At 38.1% G+C, this 16,904-nt stretch overlaps 2 protein-coding genes across 2 annotated transcripts; one reads left to right on the top strand and one right to left on the bottom strand.

Annotated features, from left to right (window-relative positions):
* Nucleotides 1–1,682: 1,682 nt before the first annotated feature.
* On the bottom strand, nucleotides 1,683–4,461 carry LOC117298340 (WD repeat-containing protein 53-like). The gene is made up of 2 exons (XM_033781544.1): nucleotides 4,376–4,461; nucleotides 1,683–3,611 (listed from the first exon to the last, which is right to left on the bottom strand). Exon 2 carries the CDS (start codon nucleotides 3,547–3,549, stop codon nucleotides 2,398–2,400), a length of 1,152 nt encoding a protein of 383 aa, XP_033637435.1. The 5' UTR covers nucleotides 3,550–3,611; nucleotides 4,376–4,461; the 3' UTR covers nucleotides 1,683–2,397.
* A 2,256-nt stretch (nucleotides 4,462–6,717) lies between these two features.
* Nucleotides 6,718–10,286, top strand: LOC117298341 (sulfotransferase family cytosolic 1B member 1-like). The gene is made up of 6 exons (XM_033781545.1): nucleotides 6,718–6,963; nucleotides 8,098–8,336; nucleotides 8,566–8,689; nucleotides 8,918–9,018; nucleotides 9,173–9,362; nucleotides 9,756–10,286. The coding sequence occupies exons 1-6, from the start codon at nucleotides 6,783–6,785 to the stop codon at nucleotides 9,866–9,868; spliced, it is 948 nt and encodes a 315-aa protein (XP_033637436.1). The 5' UTR covers nucleotides 6,718–6,782; the 3' UTR covers nucleotides 9,869–10,286.
* Nucleotides 10,287–16,904: the final 6,618 nt, after the last annotated feature.

Here is a 16,904-nt window from a genome sequence, read left to right as displayed (position 1 = left end):
TATATATGGTGATCCAAATATATAGTATTTGAGAATGTTTTTGTTTTTAAAGTTATGTTTAAATCTATTCTTTACAGACTTTGTTAGGTGTGGAATGGTGCTACTACATGTGCATACATGTTACCGTGGTAACAGAACAGGGCTCAATGCAAAACTTAAAAAACTAAGATGATGGTTTATATTTTTGTAAACTATTTAAAGCCATTGTACACTTTCGGTAAACAGAATTGTCCAAGTCCAACACTTCGTGTGTCACAACTTGCATTTAAAATAACCAAACCTGTGAAAATTTAGGCTCAATCGGTCATCGGAGTCGGGAGAAAATAACAGGAAAACCCACTCTTGTTTCCGCGCGTTTCGTTGTGTCATGACATAATGTTTAAAATAAATCTGTAATTCTCGCTATCGAGAATTGATATTGTTTTAATGTTTTCCCAAAAAGTAAAGCATTTCATGGAACAATATTTCAAGAGAAGTCTTTCACCAGTAACTTCTGTAAGCCCTGTAAATTATTTGTAAATCTGTAAACTTGTTTTTCTTCTTTTCTGTACCGTAAGTGTATAATGGCTTTAACATAAAACAACTTACGAGTCTGGTTTGGACCAGAGCTGTTATTTAGGACTTTTTGGACATGGAGGGACCAGTATTCTTTGGTTTGCTGGACGTAATTTTTAGTCAAAATAATAAGCCAATAATAACAAGTTTTTATTATACTGTAGTGCAAAAACTTATAACATATTTTTTGCATGACATCCATTAAAAAAAAGAAAAAAAAACAGTAAAACACTCACTATGCGATATACTTTAAACGGACAATTAGTTTTATTTATTTCTCATCAAAATATCACATTTCAAACAGAAATATTTCAAGGGGTGTTTCTACTATCATCATCTTTAGACCGTGTACAGTTTCATGTAAATCTGTGAACTAAGACAAGTTTTTTCCTACCAATTCTGTAATGTTCCTTTAAGGCATTTATTTTATCAGTATTATACTAGGTTGACCAGCTTACCCGTTTTTTTTTTTAGGAGTCAGTACTGTTTTTCCTTTTTCTATTTAAAGTACTGTAAATATTTAACAAACATTCCTCTTCTGTACCCTCATTAACAATGCGTATATATTTCATTTAATCTTTTCTGTATTTGAAAAGAAAGCTTAATTGAAAAAAAATTGCATAGCATGAAACTTTTTGCCTTGATAAAAACAGGATTACCAACCAAATTTCCTTGTGATTTTCAGGATTTAGCAAACAACAGCTAAATACCATCAACAAGCTATATATGTGTAACAAAATTAAATTTGGTTGGTAATCCCTTTTTTTTATCGAGGAAGAAGTTTCATGCCAAGCAAATTTTTGTGCTTATCAGCTCTATGAAATTTTGCCCAGGGGTCGATTGCACAAAGAGTTATGACTAGTCCTAACTTAGGACTTGTACTATAAGAGATATTAAAAATGTATGGCAAGTCCCAAGGACATGGAGGTAGACCTCCAAGGCTTAGGACGAGTAACTCTTTGTGAAATCCACCCCTAGTCATTTTGTTTTGGTGATTTTGTTTTGGTGCCTCTTTTAACATTGAAATGTTTCAATATAAATTGATATTTCTCTCACAGAGAAGTGCCTTTTACCAAAGAAAAAAAAGGCACAAAGTAACACGACAGCATGATTTATATATATATATATTTTTATTTTTTTTTTCGTCTTGCAGCTTAAAGAAAGGTATGTTAGTTTTGGGTTTCCTTTGTATCTAAGAATTGTGTAAACAAATGAAACAAATATACGAGAAAAAAATAATTATGCTAGCTTGATAGGACAAAAATAAAGAATCGGTGATTTACAAAGTAAAACCTGTGTTCAAGAGTTGTGATAAAATGTTAAAAAGATATTAATATAATAAACGCATAAATGCCCTCGGTGAACTTTAATGCACTTAGTGACGCTCAAGGCGCTTTAAACAAGTATTTTCCTGCAAGGTATGTCGGACTACATCATACATGTATAGCACTATGTATGGTTAACAAGTTAATGTGGCGCAATCAAACCAGGAACACCGGGGCGAAGCCCTTCTATTTTCGAACAAGTGAAGTGGGTTCTTTTACAGGCGGTACACAACACCTGGGAACAATGACTTTACTTCCCATCTGAAGTACGAAGCATCATGGTTAAGTGTCTTGCGTTTAAAGGACACAGATATCATGTCAGGGACTTGAACCTATACTCTGCTGATCAGAATCACCAGAGTTTGAACTCGGTGCTTTTAAATGACACGTCACAGTTGATCAATTACCAACACGATTTTCATAAGTAAAACCTTACATGGTTTAGTCACAAGGATTTTTCTCCTAGCTGGTTTAACCGTTAGGCACTGGGGGGAGGGGGGTTAATATAACTTTAACGCTACCATTGGTATACCGAAAGATTTTTTGAAACATCCGCCACAAAAACCATACTTTTGCCACCTGATGACTGTACTGGTCTGACCCAGTTAATCTTCTCCTTGTGTTCAAGGCTAATAATCGGCGATCTTTTACTTGGCGAGTCTGGCGTACAGTCATCATGAGAACTGTCGCTTAACTTGTCAGTTCTCGAATCCACAGTTTCAGCTTCCAAAATGACGTCAGGATTATTAGACGTCTGACCTCCGCCGGTGCTCTCTGAAGGTTTTTCCGCTGTGATATCTTGAGAATGTTTTTGTTCGGGGTTGACGTTCAGATCCCAAACAAGCAACTTGCAATCGTTTCCTGCCGATAAGAGCAAGTCTTTACTTTGCCCTGGAGCTTCCGGCAAGAAGCAAACTTGTGTCACGCCAAGGCTGTGTCCAACCAAAGCTTGTCTCGGCTGCAAGTTTCGCCGTCCCTTTCTATCAAGGAGTTGCACTTGTCCATTCTCCAGCCCGCAAACAAGCAGACCACCGTCCCTAGAGAACTTGACGGAATGAATGAATGGTGGGTTGATGGTGTACGGGCTAGCTGCTTCATCGGCACTCTCCTCGGCCGAAATCATCTCTTGCATGTTTAAGGACACCAGAGGGCGCCCTTTAGAGATGTCCCAGGTGTTCACGAGGCAATCGAATCCACCGGTTGCCATCTCGCGGGGCACCTGTGGATGAAACGCAACACTGGAGCAGATGTTATCGTGCCCCTTTAACGTCTTGAACACTTTACGATTTTGAACGTCGATGATTTTCACTACCCCGTCGTCGTCGCATGCCGCTAGAAAAGTATCTTTGGGATCGATGGCGAGCTGGTTAATATCATCCTTATTGTACGCAAATCGAGCCATCGAGGAATCCATCGGACAGCGGATATCAAACAATTGGACGACTTCCCCCACTGAGATATAAAGTAACGAGGGCTGAGCAGGGGAGAAACACATGCTGTTGACACACGACTCAGATTGAAAAGTCCGCTTCGAGACGATTTTTCCGTCGGGACTCCAGAGGCAAATCTCCCCACAGTCGCCCCCGGATGCCACGTGACCATCTTTGTTAGCATCTACACAGAGTATTGACTGGGTATGGCCTTGCGTCCACAAAGTGTTGAGCTCCATGCTTGGTTATTAAAGTCCTACACCATCATCTCGATATATATTGGCAGTTGGCACCTTCCTTCCTAAAGAAAAAATAAATTAAAAAAGGTTAAAATTACATGTTGCATTGAAAGATAATTGTCCCAAATATAAGTTATAAAATTAATTAAAACTTGACTTTGATTAAAAGAAAAAAATTCTCAATTCCATCTCTCGAACTTTCTGGTGTTTCTACTTTCACAACTTTTTTGGAACAAAAAAATGACGCTATCAACTATTTTAAATAAATGGGATTTTAAAAACAGTGTATAAAATTTCTTTTAAAATTACCAAAGTCAACAAACTACTCTTTTTGCTTGTGTAATGACTTTTTGATGATGAAGAGAAAATAACTGTATTTGTTTGTTGTTGAGTAGAAAAGCGCCCTCTAGGGACCATGTAATGTATGGTTTACATCAACATGCTTTACTGTGCTGAGTTTCTCTACAAAAAAAAGTAAAGCATGCGAAATGAACGGAGTAGATATAACGACTCTACAACAACGATACATGTACGTAGATGATATTCACTCTCTAATTATAGTAAAGTCACACCATGTCGAGGTAGCGAGACAGATGACAGATTACGATGACAGATTACTGTTCTTCTCCGAGTCAAACTTTCTACGCACACGCAGGCGGCAAGAAGAAAAAAATGGATGGGTGAGTAATAATGTTTTTTTCCCCTCCCCTGAAAAAGAAAGCCTAGTTCAGTTGGATAAAAGCAAGAAACAAGGCTGTGCGTTTATCTCAAACCATGTGTGCTAACAATACGATCATAAGTTAACAATAACAGCTGTTTTACATACCGAACGGTGACTGTGAATCACGACGAAAACCACGAAAAATGTGTCAAATTTTGCACACTTATCTTATGAATGCGCCCTCAACGTCCACCCTCACACCAGGCAGAAATCTAGACTGGTCCCTAGTCCTTCTGCAAGGATAGACTTTTCTGTCGCGTTGTACGTCGCGTCACTTAAGAGGTTGTAAAACTTTAAATAAATGCAGAACAAAAACAAATGGCCTTATCACACAGTACAAAAAACGAAAAAAAAAACCAACCAATTATGAGAGAGGCTATCTTTTATTTAATTGAAAGTTTGTAAGTTTATTTTTTTCAACAGATTTGAGAACTTAAACTAAATCATTTACAAACTTACGGGTACTTTGTGGGCTCTGAAAGAAAAGAGTCAGTTTTGGTCTTGACGTTTCGAACAGTGTACTCTGCTCTTTTCTTGAAGACAAGCAGAGTACAGGCCTACGGTTCGAAATGTCGAGACAAAAAAGGGTTTTCAGAGCAAAAAAGAGAATTATTACATGGTTGCTAAACTCTCAAGTGTACTATTACTTAGTGTACTTTTATAGTTTATATTCTTAAATCCTTCACTCCATAATGCTAAAGCTTCAAGATTGAAACAGATGACTCTTCGACATAATTATAATTTTAATAAAGTAACTACTTTATGGATACCTGTGATGAACTAGAGGTTTAAAGCAACACTTCACCTCGAGGTTGTTGTTTTCTGATGAAATTAAGTTTTATTCGCTTTGAAGTTTTCTTATACTTTACGCACAGAGCACTTGAAACTAATCCGGTGTCTATTTTGAGGAATTCTAATGAAAAAAAGTTGAAGTGTCTTTCATTATCATTCGTTCTTTCGAGTGGCAGGATACCAGCAACACTGTGTCCAGGTGATGTCTGGTTAGAGATGATAAAAAATATGCAACTTGACGCATCCTTATTTTAAGAAATCTTCAGTTAATGAAGTTTCAATATTTTATTATTCACGTGTCGCCGGGACCATTGGTTGTGGTCCCAATCATTCTGGAGTTTCCGTGGGCGAGATTTTGTTTCTTTGATTATTTTAGTTCAACGTAGTTTATGACCATGAAACTATAATATATAGATTGTTTGAAATGTAAAACTTAGTGATAACATAATATGAAAAAAAAACTTATTTATTACCCCCCCCCCAAAAAAAAAAAAAAAAGGAAAAAAGAAAAACGACAATAAAACTCTATGAAATGCGTCAAGCGTACTGTACGCCGGATTTTATAAAATCTTTAATGAATATTGTGTGTTGTGCATTGTTTTTCTCGATAGAAAACAATAAATCTTGAGAATAACAATTGATAATGTTCTCCGTTTGACGTGTTTTCTCGTCCAATAGACCTTATCGCAAATACCAATGCGCACGCGCAGACTGTTGAATGAGGTGCATTGTGGGATATATATGGATCAAATTTGGATACCAGCTAGACCACAATGCACCTAATTCCTAGCTTTACGCGCGCGCCCCGGTATTTGCGAAAAGGTCTATACGCCCGAGACTTGTACAGTCCATAGTGCCTCTCGCGGCCGGCACCGGAGGGGGCGACCATAGAAATCGGCATTTTAAGCGTGTTACTAGTCCAATCGATGTGCGATTTGTGTTGCTGATGCAGATAAACACTAAGATGTCAGACTGAAATGTCAGAAGCTTCGCTTGAATTATGTGTAACACTTTCTAGTGCACTGAGGACCAACGACATCGTGCGTGCACACCTGGAATCACGTGCAGATAAGACACGCCCTTGTTCCAACGGCTTGACCAATCATATCGAAAGAAGAGGTAATTCCATATAATATTTTAAGTGTTATTTTCCTTTAAATTATTCCATACCGATATGTGTCCTTCACGCTTTTTTTTATTTTTTATTATTATTTAGTCGACCAAAATGGCAAAAATGTACAATTATTAATTTTTGTTTGTCGAGTGCTTGTGAGTTTTGCGTGTTTTTATCGAGTGATTTCCAAAGTGCTGAACATAGTATCTTTTGTAGACTGAAGAAAGAAATCTTAAAAATTTGACCTCATCCCATTATAAATAATTATGAGAAAACCTGCCGCCTTTCAAAAGCACGTTAATCCGGAAGTCGTTGGTTCGAATCCCACTCCAGTCAATTCTTTGTTCAACCCCAACAATTACAATTTACCCATCAGTGTCCCTTGTGGTTTATATTGATATCTGAATAAAAAAGTCGCATCTGATTTTCATTATAAAGGCAACTCAAGCAACAGGTAGCGCCCTCTTGTGGATTAACCTCCATCATAATAGCCTACGTATTGCGAGTTGGGGCTTAATAGCTAATCTGTGTGAGAGTTTTGCGTGGCTGGTGCTGATATAACCGCGATCTTAGACTTGAAATCAAGTCTACAGTTCTATAAGAAAGATGTCTGGTAATCAAACTGAGGAAAGATGTGCTCCCTTCGGTCCTACTGGAAAGGATATTTACTACAGACGAAAGGGGGTTGTATTCGATTCCACGATCACAGATGAGAAGACTTTGGTCGATATTGAGAACTTCGAGGTCAGACACGATGACATTTTCCTTGCAACTGTACCACGTAGTGGTGAGTCAATATTGTGTACACGCGGGCGGTAGCTATAGCTCGAATGTTCAAAATACTTTTTATTGCTTAATATGAAATGCGTTTGACGATTTTGTGCAAGTCCCTCAAACTCCCTTACAGCACACTTTGTTTTTATACATGAGGGAAGTGTTAACAAGCAGGGGAAATCAGACTCTTTAGTATTTGTATTGCATTTCTCGAACTAACACATGATGTGATCTTCTTCTTAGCTTAGGCTAACGTTTCAATGTTGGCTATTGTACATGGTGTATTGTTATTGTTTGTATTCATAAATAGCGCCACATGAGCGCTTTACAAGATTTCAAGTTATTATTATTTGGAGCTTATTCGAGCCCAAACACTACTACTAATAGTCTAGTACACATAAGGTACATGGCTGTAATGGTCTACCTATAGCCAAGACTGACTGTGCTTTCGGGAACAATCTTGTAGTTGCAAGGTCAATTCTCTTTTAGGGTCAACCAACGGGTGCGCCATTCAAACACCCCACGTGTATTGAACACAGGGTCATGTTTATGCACAGACACAATGACATAGCCGATGCCTGAGGGTCAAACACTTTGCCTAAGGTTGCTTTGACACAAAACCATACACCAACCGGATAGGCCTGGTCATTGAAGTTTGCCATAATATGGGAGCAACTTATTTATTTTGTTCTAATATAACTTGTGTTTATTTAACTGTTACTTATTTTAATAAATGAAAACAAATACAATTATGTTCTATTTATTACACATTTAATACACACATGCACTACAAACACTAAAAACGCAATTTTTTTAAAATTATTTTCTCGTTGGTCATCACAGCATATTTTCAGCAGAGGGGGGGGGGGGGCTGTACAAGTGCCTCTGTCCTGTGTAAACAATGGTAACATGTTCTGTGGCACCCATGTGATGAAACTATTGTGCACTCCGTCCCCTAAAGCTGCTTGTTTTTTGTTTTTTTGTTTTTTTTGTCTCTCTGTTATTTATTTATCATTTTTTTTATTTTATTTTTTTATTATTTATGTTTCATGTTTAATTTTCAACAAAGGTATAATATGGTGGCACCCTGAAGGTTTTTGGTGATGTGCAGTAGTGACTAACGCATTTTTTATCTCCTTTATCAAAGGTACCCATTGGTTAATCGAGATAGCCTTGCTGATAGTCGCAGACGCAGACCCTACCAAGGCTAACAGGGTCACCCAGGATCAGGTCTTTGAGATGAACTTTCGATCTAACCCTAAGTTACCAGCAGTAGCTGGGTACAAAGTGATTGAGAAATGGCCATCGAGTTGCCCGAGGGTTATTGTTACTCATATGGCTGCTGAGTTTTTGCCATCGCAGGTTTGGCACACGAAAGACATCAAGGTGAATATTGATCTTTTAGGACTGCACAAGCCTATTTTGGTTTTTTAAAAAGTTGTTGTTCATTACTTTTGGGGCACATTAAAAAAGAGCTCACCTGTTACCCTTTGTTACCTTTTAATTTAGTGGAAATGTTGGTGAAGATGTAAATTTGCTCACTATGACCAGTGCAGTATCTTGCCTGCCAGAGGGTCATGGAAGGTACAAATTGACCTTTTTTGTTATTCCATAGGTGTTGAGTATGGTACGAAATCCACTGGATGTTTTTGCTTCCCAGCACACATTGTATGGGAATATGTTACCTGAATTAGTTCAAGCTTGGCCTGATTTTATACAGTACAGTATGACTGATGATGGTAAGATTGTTCGTCCTTTTTTTTCATTACATAAAATATCCCCAATGCATAAAATACCAAATCCGTGTAAACTTGGACTCAATTGGTCATCGAGGTTGCAAGAGAATAATACAAGGAAAAGCACCCTTGTTGCACAAAATGTTTGAGCTTTCACTGCCTAATAAGACTTTTCTATTGGCGTTTCTAGACGTTATTGCACCCCACCCTATTTCTCCTTCATTGTTACAGTCACAGGTGGCACTTGGTTCCGTCATGTTTTGAGCTACTGGACGAAACAGCAGCAGTTTAAAGAAAATGTGCTGCTATTGAAATACGAAGATGCACATCGGGTAAGTAACCGGGGTACAATTTCATATCTCTGCTAACCGTCATTGAGGCACCGATATAAGTTTCATTATTAGGAAGCCACTTTATTATTGTTATGAAATATGGAGAAACTATAAAAGTCATTTGACACAAAATGGTTTCTTTCAAATAATGCAGGATCTTCGAGCGACCGTCCAGGCGATTGCTGCGTTCTTACAGCGCCCTCTGTCGGTGGAGCAAGTCAATCGCATAGTCGAGTTGACTGCCTTCGGAGGAATGGTGCAAACGTACCAACAACTGGAGGAGTCTGAGCCTGACAATAAGTTTCGTACACGAATACATGGCATCAAACATTTCCTCGATAAAGGTATACAAAAAACAAAAAACTACCTATAATCAATAAAAATAACTATCTGAATAAATTATTCGAATACATGATGCAGTGAATAAATGAACACAAAATAATTAATAAAACGCAGTAAACAAAATAGTGAATGAATAAATTAAACCAAATAAATAAATAAATAAACAAGTTGGATGAACGGGAGATATTGGAACGCTAGGTGGCAGCAGACTTGCCAGGTAAAGGTAATTAATGTGCACGTAATTCAGAGCATGCGTACATATTGACAGCAATTAATTTTACCATGTAAATCTGCTGCCACCTAGCGTACCAAAAGTCCCCAATTTAAAATGACAATGGAAGTGTAACTATGTGTTTATTTATTCATGTATTTCTTTGTTTAATGTCCTTCCTCAGGTAAAGTCGGCACTTGGAAAGGGAAGTACACCGACAAACAACTTGACGAAATAAAGTCAAAAATAAGCGCAACTTTCGAAGGGACTGGCTTGAATATTGATTTGGAAATCTGATAAATAATTCTTATATTCCTAAAGGGAAATGTATTCTGTTTGCAGTAGACGTTTCTCTGTTTTTATATAACGAATGCTCATTTGTAAACAACTTACTACTTGGTATTCGCTAGACCGAGTCAGGCAGGAATTGTTGAGGATCAATGAGAGTCGTCGTCTTGGTCAGTTTCTGACGTCACAGAACTTTATTGTATTAATGCTATAGTATTGTATTTATTTTATTCGATAAACCTGATGACGTCACGATGTCGAAAACCTGCTTTTTCTTACTTAGTTCTTATAAGCTACGTTAAACATAATTCTGGTTGATTGATTCTGACGTGTGTTTACTAAAACAATAAGATATAAGGGTGGCACGGTCGGCTTGTGCGTAAAGCGCTCGCCTCTCGCCAAGGTGACCCCGGTTCGATTCCAGGCTAGGGCCATATGTGAGTTGAGTTGTGCGTTGGTTCTCTGCTGTGCCACGAGGGTTTTCAAGACCATCCGGTTTTCCTCCCTCGGTAAAAATAAAACACTTTTGATCTTGGCTGTGCTCCGTGGTCATAATGGGTCGGTGTGGCTGGCAGCCAAAGGCGCCCTTGCATGCCTGCTTCTCGAACACGTTGTAGCCTTCGCAACTCAGCTCTTAGCTGCGAGTAAGAATGATTAGCCCCCCAAATTATTACCTTGAAAAGGCCGACATAATATACAGTTCTCTATGACCCAATCACGGCATCCATATCTTATTGAAACGTAACAGCACGAGATATTTACATAAACAAGTAAAAGGAACAGAACCCTGAAAGATGAACCTTTCAAAATAAACAACGATTTCACTATGAAATAGATTTTTACCTTCAGACAAAGAAATCCGATGTAAATTGTGTTATTGAAGACTTATAAACACCTTAAAGTAAACATGATTTTTTCCCCCATCAACACCGATTTATATCCCTAGCTCTTTTCATCCTTGAATAACCCACCACCTGTCAAAATTTCACGCCGAAATCCACAAGTTATGACCCAAACTCGAAATTGTGCTTAGCTGGAAACTGTTCCCTCCTTTTTTTATTATCGTCCCTACGTCATATGAAGTGGATGTGCCCGCCCATATCTAGCGATGCAGTAAATGTTTCGAACGGTACGTTACACACGCAACATTATTAACGCTGGTATGTTTTGCCGTCATTTAAATTTATTGGAGCTTTCGTTTGTTGCTTGGGGGATTGGAAATTGGGAAATCCTTCCCTTCATTTTCTTGTTGAAAATCAAATCTCAAGTCTTTCGCAAAACCTGAAGAGTACTTAGTGGGTTTATGCAACCTATTATTTAAAAGGTGAAAATTGATATCATCAAAACAAGATCGTAACAAAAAATTTAGATGGGTATAGAAGGATTGTATACTTTCAGAGGAACCAGTGCCCAATTTCATTTAAGCACAATACGTAGCTAAGCACAACTTACTGGAATTAGATTTCCATCCAAAAGATCACGTCCATGCACCACTTCGGGCTGGTATTCTATAAATTAATTTTTGCTGAGCACGGAGTTTGCCAGCAACATTTTCTACTTCAGTGGCTTTATGAAATTTGGTCCTGATCTCTTTTCAAACATTGCGGTTATTGAATAAAATCAGGGGATGAACCGTACAAAAAGTTCAAATCACGTCGATATCATGACTCGTTTTTATTCAGGGACTCATTTGAATTTCCCACCTGGACCCATTCATACACGTTATCCACTGCAACAAATCAATGAAACAAGTTTGGTTATGTTTTTTTACGCAATTTATATAAAACTAACCACCCATGACACTTGAAAAAAAAGTAATAGGCCGACTGTAAATAATGTTCACATTGCTGAGAAAGAGAGTGTAAATAAACTGTTTTTTTTCTCGTTTTTTTAAATTGTTATTCTTATGGATTGTGACCAGAACGCAATGGCTAAAGAGAGCACAATACCCACCCCCCCCCCCCCCTTTCTTGGTCTTGCATAACCTTTTCATGTAGCTATAATTGTGAACAATAACACAGTTGGTACTTGTTGGTCTTTCCATAAGTACATCGATCTACCCAGTCGAACATTCCACAAAGTGATTATGGGAGTAGTTGTCTAAGCTGGGCTGCAGGGGCAGTGTACTCCGCCGTGGTTAGGGTCTAAATGCCCGGGCGACGTGATGCTACGAAGTGCCTTTTTTGTGCTACTATCATCGATGGCAAGCGCAGTCTGATTGCTATACACAAAACAAGCTAAGATGGTTTGTGGCCAGAATCTTAACTTCCCTTCCACCAGCATTACAGCTCCACTCTGGTATGTTAATCAACCTACCTCACCAATTTCATAGTTATCAGTTGCGCATCATACTCGTAACTATTAAATTTGAATTGTCATTATTGTTTTAGGGAACTTCGTTTAGCTTCCCTGGGTCTTCCCCCGCGGTGCTCACTCGGGTGAGCCCTTTACAAGAGCTAATGGAATGATCACACTCGCCTTCTCGTGGTGACGGCATGCACCTCAGGTCACCCCCAAGTGACCCACTCCACAAGCAGGGTACTGGGGGCTGACCCGGGTGAGCCCCGTCAAAGCTATTCGAACGTACCGGGGCAGACCGGGGTCGACCCAGGGAAGCTTAACGAACGCACCCATACCTGTGGTAATCCATGGCACCCGTGGTGTTATTGTCGTATTCAGCGCCCTCTTGGTGTATAGTTTAATATCTCACATGTGCTGCTATTATTATTTTTGTTTATTACCAACACAATATTATGCTAAGTTAATAGTGAGATACAGAAGACAATAAATTCATAGGGCGCCCTCTTTTGTTTCCGTTCTCCGTATTTTTTGTTTTAAAGCTTGTCAACTGCAAAACATAACAGGCATAGGTTCACCGCACACACAGACGCTCAGAAGAGCAACGAACGGCACTTATTCAAAAACACCTGTAGGAGAGCCAGTCTCCTGAAAAATAATCAAAATAACGATAAACTTCGGTTTTTTGTTTATTTTTTCTTCAGTATATTACTCCAAAATAAAAACATCTCCGGACAAATAAACTGGCCCGAACAATAATCTCTCTTCAGCAAAATATGGCTATTTTTAGGGACAAGGATACGAACAACTCTTTCGGTTGAAAGTCAACAATTCCAGGGCCTAATTTTTTAGCATTATCAACAATTCATTATAAACCGTGCCTATTGAATAGTTTGATTCACAGAAGCAAAACCTGTATCATAAAATTTGTGGCAAGATGTTCTCTTTATTTTATCGTCTACTTATAGTGCACTGCAGAACGTAGCGCCCTCTATTGATCTACGTTCATAATTGTCGATTTGTTTAACACTCTCCCCTGTGGAATCTGAATGAGTTTATTCACTCGAGCCTTTTGAAACAAAAACAAAACAGAAATGAGCCGCAGAAAAAAAATGTTTACTGATTGCAATGCCCAGCCGTATGGAAATAATTCTAGAAAACTCCTGGGAGAAATAGGCACTCCTTGTCCCAAAGGGAGAGTGTATCGTCTAGCATTACGCCGCACCATCATGCCAATCGGAAACTAACAACCCAATTTGCCGCCAAATTGGCTTTCACTTTTTTCTAAAGTAAAAAACTACAACAGGGGGGCTATCGAATGACATTCGACGTGGGAGTGAGTTCTTGAAGGCTGGGAGAGCAGACCCCACACCGGGGCACAATGTCCTCAGTAATCCCCAGTTTCCCTAATTGGATAGACCGCTGTAATTGTTAAAAATGGTGTAAAAAAAATACATCCGATGATTGGAACTTGTATACTGGCTCAATACTAGTAAATAACCATATTGAGAGAAAACACAAATTATTAGTGGGTAAATCCAGCAAGTGGTGTTGTTATGTTTACTCCAATGGCAGCAAATAATTATTATAATCGCCACATAATTTTGTTTTTTAACTATCATTATACTTGTACTCACATTTTGGGGAACTTTTTATTGTGTGATTTAGATTCACTGGTTCTTATATCTTATAATAATGTTTGCAGCAAAACAATAATGTCAGATTTAACTTTGGCCTTACTGTAAACTGTCTGATACATTTGCTTGTAATACAGGCCAAGTCCTGACCTCTGTGTTTATAATTATTTATGAGCTCGGATTTGATACAAAACATATGCGACATTATCATACTATAAGCTAAAAGACGTCGGTCCTTTTTCTTTTTGTTTTTAAGTATTCAAATAACGAGTTATACTTGGTAATGAAATGTAAAACCACCGATAAATGTTTTTTAAATCATGAATTTTGTTTATTTTTCAAGAGTGCATTTTGTCCCTAAAGCCTCAATTTTAATCAATGATACGAGGTGTTAATTACGGCACAGTTTTTCTAATTCCCCAACGGTTTTGTGTCCTCTTTGTTTGTTTCTCCTTTTTTTTTTTTTCTTTTTTTTCGTAGCAACTGTGATGAAAGCATATAGTTAGCAATGTAGCCCACTCATTTCGCCGCCGCCAAGAAGCGGTTCGTTACCGAAAATTACTGCAAATCATGTCTTGCTGTAGAAAACCTCTGATTTTAGCCAGACGAGTCTTATTAATTTAATGTTAACATATCGGATTTGTGGTTGAATAAAGACAACTTGATCAGAGTGGAACTCGAACCAACGACCTCCGATATTGATCAAAGTCCCGGCGCTCTACCAACTAAGCTATCTATCCATATAACGGCGGTCTCCCTCTGTAAAATTTATCCAAATCAGTTTCCCTTGTGGTTTTTATTTGATAATAGTTGATTTGTCAAAATACATTTGTTTTCCCATTGATACCTCGGTGCACATTGGAATAAAACAAACAAATAAACATGATTTCAATGAACACTCTTTCCGGTTGTTATTCTTGTCTAGCTTTGCGCTAATGACGGACCAAATTTGGCAATTATTCCCTTTACGCAGCTGATCATGGTTAGGGCGTTTGTCATGAACTTAATTTCCGGGCTTCAAAATCATATGTCGGTATAATTACTAGAAATGATTAGAGATACAAAAACAGTTTGACAACCTTCTCTGTGATGCGGGGCTGGTCCTTGTGATTATTTTGCTCAACAGCTGAGACCAGAAAATGCTCCTTTAGGCCTAATATATTATGGTTATTTATTTTGATACTCTTCTCAACCATGTCCGTGGGTGAAATATAAAAGGTTCATTTTATTTTTTCCCTGAAGACGGTCAGTTCACAACAGATCGAAACGTCGAATAACAGTATTATGTATTGACATTTTTAGGCGTCATCTGAAGACATACCTTTTTAGGCAATATTATTTTAATTAATTGTATTTTGTTTCCTTTTTAACTGTTTTTGTAGAGTTGTTTCTATTTTTTCTCACTGGCTGGTCCAGATTTGTTTTTTTTCATAAACTGCCTTGTAGCTCTTTTTGTAATTGTCTTTTTAAATGGTTTTTTTATCGGAAACCCTCTGTATTGTAATCTTGTATTTTGCAAACTGCTTTTTTCCTTTGTATCTAGCGCTTTGAGGCCTTTTTGGCAATTTGGCGCTTTATAAATATCTTTTTATTATTATTATTATTAAATATGACTTGGTTTGGTTTGGCTCTTTGTGAGAGATATTGTGAGACATTCGTTTGTTTGTCCTCTTTGGAGTTTGTTTGTTCGTTTGTTTGTTTGTTTGGTTGTTTGTTTGTTTGTTCGTTCGTTCGTTCGTTCGTTCGTTCGTTCGTTTGTTTGTTTGTTTAGATGATCTTCCCTTCAAGGGAACTCGGCAAACTCCAACAAGATTCAAACACCAAGTTGGCAACAACAGCCGCTCTCTCACATACGAACACTTGTGATTCAGTAACTATAAGACACTACTTATTTGTGAAGTCAGCCGTTAGTTTGGTAGGAATCGAACCCACAACCTTGTGATTGCAAGTCCAGCAGTCTAACCAAAGTGGCAAAAGCCAATCTCTCTCATACAAACATGATTATGATTGCGCAAATCGATAAATTGTGATTCAATCAGTAACTATGAAGACAATACTTATTCTAGTCATTGTGTAATCAGCGGTTAGATTGGTAGGATTTGAGCCCTCAACCTTGTACATACAAGCCCAGCAGTCTAACCACTGGACCACGGTGTGGGTGTTTGTTGTTGGTTGTTGGCCTGGTAGTGGTAGTGTTGCTTATTTTTGTGTCAAGTTGTATTCATGAGAAATGTTTCACCCATCTCAACGTAAACCTCGCCCCATTGCTCTCCGAGCTCCCACCCTCGAAATACTTGGTACTTGTCCACTTACCTGTTAATCTATTCAAATTGGATAAAACTCCTTCAGTTTGTAACTCACGATCAAAATCGTTTGAGTGTCCTCTTTCAGAAACCGTCCCCTTTAAAGGGTTCAGTAGCCGATTTCACGAAACTGTACGTAACTGCGTAAGTCCACTTGCGCAACGTTTATGGCGCACGTTGCGCAAGTGGACTTACGCAGTTGCGTAAAGTTTCGTGAAATCGGCTGCTGATATCCTTTTGTAGTTAAGTTTGTGGCTATAACCTGAATCCATACTCACTGTGAATGGAGAGGTATGCATTAAAGTTTACATGTAGAAGTTGCAGTTTCATTAGTCGTCACGTTGTTAAGAAGAAAACCATAAAAATCACAGAAATGTTTTCAGGAGAGTCTCGTAAATCCGTTGGATGCTAAAAATTGTTTGTCTCTTTGAGACGATTGTTTTCTTCGTGAAATTGTGCTACTCGTTTTATTTAAAAACTACAACACCTCATATTTAAAGGGAAGCTTTCTAACACCATTATCGTTAGACCTTGTAATGTTTAATGCAAATCTGTGGACATTTGTGTTTTGTGTTGTATTAAAGTACCCAAACCCTTTAAAAAGGCACTGGACACTTTTGGTAATTTCCCGAAATAATTGCTAGCATAAAACTTACTTGGTAACGAGCAATGGAGAGCTGTTGATAGTATTAAACATTGTGAGAAACGGCTCCCTCTGAAGTAACGTAAGCGAGGTAATTACTCACTCTGTATAGCGTAAGTTACCATCAGTTGAAGCCTTTCATTATGCATATAAAAAGCACATAA

The sequence above is a fragment of the Asterias rubens genome, chromosome 13 (genome assembly GCF_902459465.1).
Source record: "Asterias rubens chromosome 13, eAstRub1.3, whole genome shotgun sequence".
NCBI classification, from domain to species: domain Eukaryota; kingdom Metazoa; phylum Echinodermata; class Asteroidea; order Forcipulatida; family Asteriidae; genus Asterias; species Asterias rubens.
This window is presented reverse-complemented; position numbering and strand designations above follow the sequence as displayed.